This window comes from Drosophila ficusphila, unplaced genomic scaffold (genome assembly GCF_018152265.1).
Source record: "Drosophila ficusphila isolate 14025-0441.05 unplaced genomic scaffold, ASM1815226v1 contig_636, whole genome shotgun sequence".
In the NCBI taxonomy this organism is placed as follows: Eukaryota; Metazoa; Arthropoda; class Insecta; order Diptera; family Drosophilidae; genus Drosophila; species Drosophila ficusphila.
This window is the reverse complement of record NW_025064569.1, coordinates 715,254-727,015: the sequence shown is the minus strand read 5'-3', so window position 1 is coordinate 727,015 and position 11,762 is coordinate 715,254. Positions and strand designations below refer to the sequence as shown.

At 35.9% G+C, this 11,762-nt stretch overlaps 1 protein-coding gene across 3 annotated transcripts; it reads left to right on the top strand.

Moving 5' to 3' along the window:
• Nucleotides 1-336: 336 nt before the first annotated feature.
• LOC108101060 (E3 SUMO-protein ligase ZBED1-like) lies at nt 337-2,559 on the top strand. Of its 3 annotated transcripts, XM_017205265.1 has the most exons (5): nt 337-347; nt 423-496; nt 661-843; nt 1,870-2,297; nt 2,353-2,559. In XM_017205265.1, the coding sequence occupies exons 2-5, from the start codon at nt 478-480 to the stop codon at nt 2,539-2,541; spliced, it is 819 nt and encodes a 272-aa protein (XP_017060754.1). In that variant the 5' UTR covers nt 337-347; nt 423-477; the 3' UTR covers nt 2,542-2,559. The 3 variants fall into 3 exon arrangements, with proteins under 3 accessions (XP_017060754.1, XP_017060740.1, XP_017060746.1); XM_017205251.1 differs by having other exon boundaries at nt 661-2,297; XM_017205257.1 differs by lacking the exon at nt 337-347 and having other exon boundaries at nt 375-496; nt 661-2,297.
• The last annotated feature ends 9,203 nt before the right edge of the window (nt 2,560-11,762 follow it).

The following is an 11,762-nucleotide window of genomic DNA, read 5'->3' as shown; positions in this document are numbered from 1 at the left end:
TAAATTACAGCAAAATAAAAATAAAAAAAACATAATAATAAGAAATTTACATTCTTTAACTCCACCCGGGAGCATAGAGCATCTACAGTTTTGTAGAGGATTCATTTATCTTTTTGGTTTTCGATCGAACTGGTGATAAGCCAGTAGCGAGTCGCGACTTATCCTAGCGGTAGAGGCTTGTCGATCCATCGATGTTTTACCGATGTATCGATGTTTGAAATAGAGTACCCAACATTGATGCATAATTTCCAGCATCGATGTTAATATCGATGTTTTTGTTTAACATCGATGGTTGAATTCAAATTTTCCCCATCACTATTTTTCACAATAAGAAAAAGCAGCGAAAGGTAAGTACCAATAGCTGTGTAGTAATTTAATTTATTTTATCTTAAATATACTAATAAATAATCATTCAAATTTAGCGTATATCAGGAAAATTGATTGGTGGTGTTGAAAGCGTACATATGAAGAATAACGATGGACAGATTTCTAAAAGGTAAGTTTTAATGAGTGTAATCTATCACATGCACATGCACATGCACTTGCACATGCACATTTGCACATATGCACATATGCGCATATGCAACAATAAATTATATTTTTTGTGTTCCCACTCCACATTATTTCAATTTTATTAACTATATTCTTTTCCTTTTGTAGTTGCGGCAAATGAAAAAGATTTTGATCGAACCGATGACAAAGAAAAGGAGAATGTTGAGGAACCGCAAAACCACGTGGGTAAGCGACGTAGCAAGGCTTCGTTGGTGTGGAACCACTTTAAAAAATGTGCAGGCGGCCAAGAGGCTGTTTGCAACCATTGTTCGGCCAAATTAAAAACAAAAGGTAACACCACGAATCTTTTTCATCATCTCAAAAATAGCCATAAATTTTGCGAACTAAAAAAAGGGTGTGACTCTAACTCAAACTCAAACCTTGAAAATTTTGTGAAAAACGTAAAAATGTATGAAAACGGCTCGGCACGAAAAAATGCAATAGATAACGCTATTGTGCGAATGATTGCAATTGATTTGCAGCCATTCAGCCTTGTAGAAGACAGAGATTTTCGGGACTTAATAAATTTGTTGGATGAGCGTTACAAAATACCGAACAAAAAATTTTTCCGTTATGAGCTTCTTGACAAAAACTACAACAATATGAAAGAGCGTCTAAAATTAGTTTTACAAAACGTAGCGCATGTCTCTTTGACAGCTGATTGCTGGACTTCAAAGTCATTAGACGGATATTTAACAGTAACTTGCCATTTTATAAATACAAGTTTCGATTTAGTCTCGGCAGTCTTGACAACGCGTAAACTTTTGACGTCTACAAACCATACAGCAAAAAATTTAGCAGAAACATTATTAGCTGTGATCCAAGAATGGGATATAAACAACAAAATTGTGTGCATCGTAACTGACAATGATGCCACAATTAAAAAGTCTTGCGAGTTGCTGCAAATAAAAAACTTGCCATGTTTTTCACACACGTTGAACCTAGTTGTTCAAGAAGTTTTAAAGTTGCCGAGCTTAAATGATATACTTGTTAAATGCAAGCGCATAGTGTCTTTCTTCAAATCAAGCACTGTGGCAAATGCAAAATTGAAAGAGGCGCAAAATGTAGATAAGCCATTGGGTGTACTTCAAGAAGTTCCTACCAGATGGAACAGCGCATTTTTAATGATGGAGCGGATAAGAATTTTAAACGCCTTTATTGGTAAAGTACTTCTCGATTCACCTAAAGCTCCACTTCCGTTGTCGTCAGATGAAATCGAATCAATTTCCGAGCTTATAGGTATTTTGAAACCATTTAATGATGCAACTCTGCAAGTATCAGGAAATAAAACGGTAACTGTTTCTTTGATAATTCCAGTGATAGCCGAACTTCATCAAAAAATGTATCATCTTGGTAGCAAAGTTAAATCTGAGTGTGCCAAAGAAGCCATAAAACAAATATCAAAACGATTGCCTGAACGGTTCGCAGCTTACGAAAAAAGGACCATACCCAAAATAGCAACTTTGATTGACCCTCGTTTTAAAAAAGATGGTTTTTTGCAATCTTTTAATGCCGACGAAGCTGCAAAGGCTTTAGAACAAGAACTTTCAGAAAAATTGTCCTCAATATCTTCAAATACGCATTCAACACCACCCGATCTTCCAAAACGAGCACGTTTTGAATTTCTACAAAGCAAAATTGCATCCAAGCCCAGCTCCAACAGAGCAGATGCAATTATTTTGCTAAGGCAATATTTGCTTAAAGCAAATGCCGACGAGGATCTGAATCCTTTGCATTTTTGGAAGGTATTTTGAAAATGTTCTACAAAATTACCAAAATTAATTGTTTTCTTTTTTTTAGAACACTGACGAAGAAATTTGGAAAGTTATGATCAAGAAACATATGTGCGTTCCAGCCACATCATGCGAATCTGAACGGATGTTCAGCAAGGCCGGGCAGCTCATCTCTGATCGAAGGTGCTCGCTGAAGCCTGCCGTTGTCGACAAATTACTTTTTATAAACAGAAATATGGATCTCAAATTTAATTAATTGTTATTTTATTTTTAAACTTTGTATAATACTTGAATAAACTTATGTTATTTTGTTAAAAATTTGCTCGATGTATCGATTAGTATCGATGTTTTCGCTCCAAAACATCGGAAATTTCGATGTTATAAAATATTTTGTTAGAAAACATCGATGTTTAAAATCTCGATGTTTTCAAACCTCTACCTAGCGGTGGGGTTGCCACTTGGCGCCATCTAGGAGTGACGATAAGTTCTATTGAGAGTTTCTTTTCTCGGGGAGCCTGGGATTCAAACTCGGACCTTCCGGACCGGAGACCAGCGCTCTACCTGCTGGGCCACCGTCCCCCCAATAATAAGAAAATAAAATACAAATTATAGCCAAAGAAAATAAAATTTTAAAAATTAAATAATAGCAAGATATATTTAGTTGAAGTCATCGAGTAGTTGAAATGCTGATGCTGATAAGACGGATTTTTTAGAATGTGGGAGCCTTCTTTGGCCGGTAATATATGGATCCGAACTCAGAAGTAATCTGCGCATCAAATCTACATATATTTGTGTCAATCCGAGAAGTCTTTCGGGTGTGCTGCCTTTTAAACATTTTGATAACTTTATTTTTAGACTCTGCCGCTTCTTGAGATAATTCACCAATCGGCACAAGTGCATAATTTATTACATCTGGAGCATCAACCAAAATTTTGTGTACGGATGGTGGAAGATAGTACCATGGATACAATTTAATCAGCTTTCTGGCAGTATCAAGTGCATATACTCCAAATTTTGGCGCATTGATTTTGTAACCGGATGCCAAACACTGCAGCAATATTGAACACCGGATTATAAGGATTATAACGTCTTCATCAATACCCGTTATTTCAGCTGCTAATTTCGGATTTTTAAAAAACGCTCTTGCCGTATTTCCATCATTTGACGTGCCACTTCCTCCACTCCTAGGCTTGTCTACAATGAGTCCCATTCGATTGCGAAAATCATTCTGCATATTGGATTTCCTTGTCAAAAGTATTTGTTTTCCTTCTGGAATATTAACTCTCCAGCTCTTCAGATCGAGTCTGTATGACACGTGCAAAAAGTATTCAAAAAAACGAATATAGGAGTGTAATGGCGTGTAATAGCGTGCTTCATGAACCTTCTTCTTCAGACAATTTTCTAAATCGTTTACATGATCGATGACATTCGTAATTTTTCTGCATTGGTGCCGATTTCTGTACACCAATAACTGAATATGTACAACCGAGTAAAGACACATTGAGAAGAGTCACCTACCAACATTAAATCAATAAAGAAAAACGTTATTAAAATTCAAATTTAAAGCTTATAAGAACATAAAACACGAAAGACGAACACAAAGAACTACAATGCAAAACAGCTGCATCGACCTTGAAGAAAAAAAGAGACGATGTTAGAATATAGTTGATTATGCACACATCCGCAAATATCCGCAGCTAGCTTTACCTTTTTTTTTATACTTTAATATATTAACAAATACACTGAATAAAAAATGAATCGGGAAATCTTGGGGGATCACAATTAAAACTTTACGTAAACATAAAAAAGACGAATACAAAAGATACTAAAAATATAACAAAGTGAAGAAATAATTTTATAATAACGACAACACATGTTAGCTTTTATTAATATTGAAACTTAAAAATAATACCTTTAACTTCAAAATCCATTTTATATAATTTAAATTGGGCAGCGTAATTAGTTGACTGAACACTTTGAAGTTCGCTTTTGTTGTGAAATATTCGCGATGCGTTCAGATGCGCTTTGCAAATGAACACGTTTTCACAGCTTCAATTATATTTTTAGAAAGAACCGTTAGATTTCCAGAAAAATCTAGTTTGCAGTGAAAAAGCTTGGACATTTTAGTAACGATTTGTTTACTTTTCGTAAATTTTTGTTATGACTTTTTTTACTTTTGTCCTATGGGAGGAACCACTGTGCACTGCTTCTTTATGGTAAAAAGTTTCTGCGTATATCGAAAAAGCTTCCCTTGCATTCTTCCAGTAACGAAATGGTTTGACAAGTAGTTGACCCAATTTATTACATCCCACCAGTTGAAACTCTAAATGAAACACAGTACTTGCAATAGGCACCATCATCTTCAGCAGAATAACATATGTATGAGTAATCGATTAACCATTGTCTTTAGGAACTCAAATTCCTTCCACTAGATTTAGGAAACTTAAATGTTGTTTGCGGTGTCCAGACATTGTCAATAATTTCTAGCATCTCAGCTGGCATCAGTTTATTTTTTGTTTTCAAATTACGGAGACTGACAGTCGCGATATCACGGTTTCAAATCTTATTCTGCAAATTGCGTAGAGCAGCGTCGATGTGAGAGGACTCGGCACATTGAAGGTCGGCATCATTCTGAGTTGGCGAACGATTCTTATGGCGACCTTTTGTCAGCGAATTGGAATTAAGCGAGTGCAATTTTAGAAGTAGAGTTACTAAGAAAATAAACTACACACGATACAAGCTAAATCTGATTATATGGAATCAGCAATAATTAGTCGGAATATTTCATCAACTTTTTCCCTCTTTTTTTCAACGTGGCAAGCAACGTCTTAATCTTTTTTGATGCCTTCGCCAAATCAATTGCTTCCTTCTGAGGAACTACGCTGAGCGAATGGGTGAGCGATAGAATGTCGCTGAGACAGAAGAGCCCGACGATGAATTCAAACTTGCACAAAGCCGATAGGAGAATTGTTGCTTTGCCTGCTGTTTCTCTGTTCTTCCACTCACAGATTTTTGACAGAGCTTCGATGATCAACCGTAACTTCGCAACAAATTGAAGGACAGCATAGTGTCTCTCTACCCATCTTGTTTCGCACAACTGGACAATTTTTTCACCAAGTATCTTTGCTAATACGGTCACACGTTTTGGAAATGAGTTCTTGAAGAATTTGTCGACTTCTCGTATGGCACTGGCAACGTTTTCGATTAATCGTACTGACTTTGAAATACTGTTGTTGAGTTTGTGCGAGAAACACGGAGTCATAACAGCATTTTTTGCTTCTTTCAGGTTCTGTGGTTCCAAGGGGGGGGAATTGGGGAAATTAATTTAAAAAATTGATGGCAAGTCCTATATAAATAAACGCAAACACAAAAATAAAATAAACACATGAATTAAAATTAAAAATATAATTTACATACCAACTAGTTTTGTCACGCTAAGGTTTGTTGACTCATCTATTAGCAGACTGAATGAAGAATCACCTCCTTACGTAGCTCCTCATTGAAATGAACTGGTAAAACATTAGAAATAATGCTAGTGCATTTAGTTTAATATATGCAGCTGCAAAGCACTCTTTAAACTTTTGCACGCATAATTGGTTGAGGGGATCTATTGGGGCTATAGATGTGTGTTCCGCAACATATAATGATAATGCTGCTTCCTGCTCCAATGTTTTAGTGGGCCCGCTGAAAACTGGAGTTGAAAGCTGCCGCTCATTGAAAAGTGTTTTTGTTTTTTTTTTGATTTGCATGCGACTTGATGTCATGCAGCTTCGCGCCAAAACTGCACTTGCAATATGCCTTCGTTGTATCTGTCACATCTTTGCGTATCCAATCCTTAAACTCTTCATTCTGCAACCACGCGTCGCGAAAATGTTGTTTATAGATAACTTTCGGCATTATTTAACATGTCTTTTGAAATATTTTCAACAGCTTCTTCACCGTTTAACAATTTCACAATTTGTATCTAGCTCATGAGTGAACGAACTAAGTTCGCACATGAACTATAAAAAGGATCGAAGCGCTATCGGTACTATTTAATCATAAAAAAATTCTAGAATTCTAGCTAATAGCATATATATAGCTTTTGCAGTTTCCAATTAGCTAGATCTAGCAATAAAATAGATAATATGGCAACACTGCTCGTATCTGTGACTTGTAATTCAATTGTGATGGTCGGGCACATCTTCACATCACATTCAAATGCTTGTTGTCACAAAACTCGTAACAAGTTTCTTCGAAATGATAAAATTCTGAGAAAATTTTTCCGATTTAACTTGTTTTTTTAATAAGTATTTACGTATATTGTTCATGATTAACATAACTTTCGTAAAGCTCTGTTTAAATTTGCAATTAGATTTTTTAAATCTATCCGAAATCAGCTGCGTCGGAATGAACCAGTAGAAAAAAAATTAAAATTAGAAAATAAATAGAACTTTGCGAAATTAAAAAATTAATTAATTTTTTCGGGCGATTCATTATTTTTGAGGCGGTTATATTGCCGCTACTGCCTCGAAAATTGCATGCATGCGCTGAATGTGGTCGGGAAAATATTTTTTGATCATAAAGCGCGCCAAATACCCAGAATTATGCTCCATTTTTCTGCCGTATTGGGGTATCCAATCTTTAAGGTCGCGCCATAACCGTTCAATGGTTTGGATGTTTGCCTTTGTATCGGGAACAACAAAATTTATTGAGTGGTTGACCGTAAGGTGGCGATAACCCTCATCTTTGAGGCAATCGTTCGATTTCCAACAGTCGAACATTATTGTTGTTCCGTCTTCGATTTTCTCTTTTATAATCTCGAGAAGGGTATTTTTCTTTCGGACATCGACAGGAACAACAAAAAATCGTCTGTCTCTCGCTCGTAGCCTCAAAAATCCACTGCCCCTCGATGACGCGCCCGCGATTATATTTTCTTTTCCCTACCTTAGACTCGTCTATCTCGACAATCATACCCGGACCACCAAGTTTGCCGCAATCGACCCGAGTAGCCCAATCTAAGTATACCTCGCGCAAATAACTGCCCCAATCAACGACTTTTCTTCTACTCCACCCGAGTTCCTTCTCGCAAGTTTCTGTAAAACACCCAAAATTTCGAGTAACACAAAATGACACACGGAAGTAATCGAAACGTGTGAGTTTTCGAAAAATGTGTTGCTCTTTATGCTAACTTTGAAGTTGCAGCGTTTACGAATCTTTTTCTTATTTTTACTACGTAATTCACCTTCTAACAACTGAAAAAAAACTGCGAGTGAGAGGGAACGCGATCCTCGCAGATGAGCTGGCATGGAGAACTGCAGTTCGGGCAAATTTTTCACTGAGAATTACCCCATGTTCCATCATAAACTGTAATAAATTTTCGTCATTCATCGACATAACCGTTATTATGTTGGTAGTGCATCCTGCACAACGGTTTATCGTAACTTCTTAAATAAAAATATACATATATACGCATTTCCGCGAATGTATCGTATGTTGAAAAATCAAATTTTACAGGAGAAGCTTTTTCTTTATTTTTGTAATTCGGTATTTTTGTGCGATTGCAGTATTTCAGTGCAAATGAAAAAAAATTTGTATGGACATACGATAATTTCGCGCGCACATTGAAAAGCATTGAAACATACGATAAAATTGAAACTTAATTTTTATCGGAACTATAGGGCTTTCAGTTATAATATTTCACAGGGAAGTGAGACATTAGGTGCCTAACAATTTGGCATTAAAATCTCAATTTCGAAAAAAAGAGACATACGATACTTTCGCGGAAATGCGTCGATATGTACATGTTATAGCGGTAAAAAATAAAACATTTTTCTGCAGCGGTTAATCATGAACCATATATGTATGTATGTATATTTGTTATTTTGTATTTTCAAAATACATGTTATAGTATAGTATAGTATTATAAAAAGGAAAAATAGGTAAAACACTGTAAAAAATGAAAAATAAGTATTTGTTAAAAATAATGTTAAATCGGAAAAGTTTTCCGAGAATTTAGTTATTTTAAACTAACATGTTGCGAATTTTTTGAGAACAAAAATTTGGCGGTATGGTGTAGATGGGACCAAGTAAAACACTGTTAATAATAAACAATAAATATTTGTTAAAAAAATGATGTTAAATCGGAAACGTTTTCCGAGAATTTTGTCATTTTAATCTAACCTGCTGTAAGTTTGTAATAACGAACATTTGGCGGTATTGTGAAGATGTGACCAGCCATTGCAATTGTATGGTAAATCGCAGATACCAGAAATCCGCCAACGGATTTCGCAGTTGTAGAAAAAAAACACATCGTTTCCATATTTTACTTTATTTTTTTAAGCTGTATTTACCGTGCACCGCACTTGTTAACAATTAGCTCAATTTCTAATTTTGACCCAAGAAACAAACAGGGTGGGCTAAATAAAACAGTTTAAAGGTAAGTAAAATATGCAAATGATGTGTTTTTTTTCTAAATTCGGCAGAATGTGAAAATTTTGCACCGTTTCTTTGTTATAAACAATTAAAGATGCAAGTGTTACGACAAATTCGAGCCCTCGTATTTACAATTATCGGTTAGTGATGTACCGATTAATACTGTCGTCTGGTATCTGCGATTTACCATACAATTGCAATGGCTGGTCACATCTTCACAACACCGCCAAATGTTCGTTGTTACAAACTTGCAGCAAATTAGTTCAAAATGACAAAATTCTCGGAAAACTTTTCCGAGTTAACAATTTTTTTTAACAAATATTTATTGTTCATTTTTAACAGTGTTTTCTTGGTCCCATCTACACAATACCGCCAAATGTTTGTTCTCAAAAAATTCGCAGCAGGTTAGTTTAAAATCACTAAATTCTCGGAAAACTTTTCCGATCTAACAATTTTTGTTTAACAAATATTTATTGTTCATGTTTTAACAGTGTTTTACCTATTCTTCCTTTTTATAATTAATCTCTATAACATGTATTTTGAAAAAAGAAAATTATAAATAGCAAATATATATTGTTCTTGATTAACTGCTGCAGAAAAATGTTTTATTTTTTACCGCTATAACATGTACATATGTATATTTTTATTTAAGGGGTCACGATAAACCGTTGTGCAGGATGCACTACCAACATAATAACGGTTATGTGGATGAATGACGAAAATTTACTACAGTTTCTGATGGAGCATAGGGTAATTCTCAGTGAAAAAATTTGCCCGAACTGCAGTTCTCCATGCCAGCTCATCTGCGAGGATCGCAATCCTTCTCGCCCGCAGTTTTTTTTAGCTGTCAGAAGGTGAATTACGTAGTAAAAAATAAGAAAAAGATTCGTAAACGCTGCAACTTCAAAGTTAGCATAAAGAGCAACACATTTTTCGAAAACTCACACGTTTCGATTACTTCCGTGTGTCATTTTGTGTTACTCGAAATTTTGGGTGTTTTACAGAAACTTGCGAGAAGGAACTCGGGTGGAGTAGAAGAAAAGTCGTTGATTGGGGCAGTTATTTGCGCGAGGTATACTTAGATTGGGCTACTCGGGTCGATTGCGGCAAACTTGATGGTCCGGGTATGATTGTCGAGATAGACGAGTCTAAGGTAGGGAAAAGAAAATATAATCGCGGGCGCGTCATCGAGGGGCAGTGGATTTTTGGAGGCTACGAGCGATAGTCAGGCCGATTCTTAGTTGTTCCTGTCGATGACCGCAAGAAAGATACCCTCCTCGACATCATAAAAGATAAAATCGCAGACGGTACAACAATAATAACCGACTGTTGGAAATCGAACGATTGCCTCAAAGATGAGGGTTATCGCCACCTTACGGTCAACCACTCAATTCATTTTTTTGATCCCGATACAAAGGCCAACACCCAAAGCATTGAACGGTTATGGCGCGACCTTAAAGATTGGATACCCCAATACGGCAGGAAAGAGGAACATTATCCTTGGCGCGCTTCATGATCAAAAAATATTACCCCGACCACTAGGGTTGTTGATAATATATCAAAATATTAATATATCGATATTTTTTCTAAAAATGATATATTTATATCGTGATAATTTTTTTGCCCAAATATCGAAATCCTGATATATTTTTTTTATATTTTTTTAATATCTTTTCCTTGATCACTCTAAATTCAAAGCGTCGATTGAAAGATTAATAAAGGGAAAAATGAATGTTAAATCTTATTACACAAACATAGCAGGCGGCACCCGCTGGAGGTGTGGAAATCCCATAGAGCGACCATGCCGGGCCTTTGCAAGGTGGCCATGCGACATCTTATCACTCCAGGCAGCTCGGCGCCTTCAGAGCGGTTGGCATCCGCAATGACGGACATACACGTAAAGCAAAAAGTGTTTTTAAAATCTTTAAATTCTGCCAATTGGGCTTGATGTTACATTTGGATACATATAAGACATAAGACACGTATATATATGTGTATATATAAAATGAATGGATATAAATTGATGACATCGTTGTTTTTTATCCCACGAGCATGTTTTTTGAATATCAAGTTTTTTTTTTAAGTTTCATAAAAATCGGGCAACTATGTATATCTTAAAGCTGCCATAGGAAAGATCGAAAAATCTATATAGAAATAACGGAAATAAAATTATAACATCGTTGTTTCTCATCGGATATAGAGTTTTCTTACGACTCTTGACTTACGAATTAAATTTGATCAAAATCGGACAACTATATCATAAAGCTCCCATATGATCTATAGTGGAAAATTAATAGAAAAATCGTCTTAGCTTCGATGTTGTTTAGCCTTTATGCATTTTGTTCAACATATTTGATGACTGCAAGGGTATATAAGCTTCGGATTGCCGAAGCTAGCTTCCTTTCTTGTTTTAAACTAATCTGCTGCGAATTTTGTGACAACGAACAGTTGACGGTGTTGTGAAGCTGTGACCAACCATTGCTATTGTATGGCAAATCGCAGATACCAGACGACGGCATTAATCGGCACATCACTACCGGATTACTTTAAGGACGCGGGTCCGAATTTTTCGTAATAATCGCATTTTTAATTGGTTATAACAAAAAAAAAAACACATCCTTTGCGTATTTTCCCTATTTTTACTTTGTTTTTATCGTGGACCGCACTTGTAAACAATTACCTAAAAGGTCAATAAAATAAAAAAATATTGCATGCGCCCTATTTATTAGATTATGCTATCGATGGGAGTATTTTGCGAGTCGATGATTGCGCAGAAGTTCGTCTCTAATTTAATGCATCTAGTATTTTCATGTACAGCAACTTTCCTATCGCCATTATCTAACAGTTGTTTAGGGAATGTTGTGGCGGATGGATCCTGAAGCATTTGAACGCGCATGTTCACCGTCAGATGTTTTTTTTTTGCATAATTTCGCCATAGTCGCCATGATTTTAAGCATTAGCTCTCGGTGAACGGGTAGCACGTTCAATATTTAGTCTGTGTCTGCCAGTTTGGGTTATATGAAGTGCCTCTGCTGCGTTCGGAATTTGCTTAAGGTTAAGATA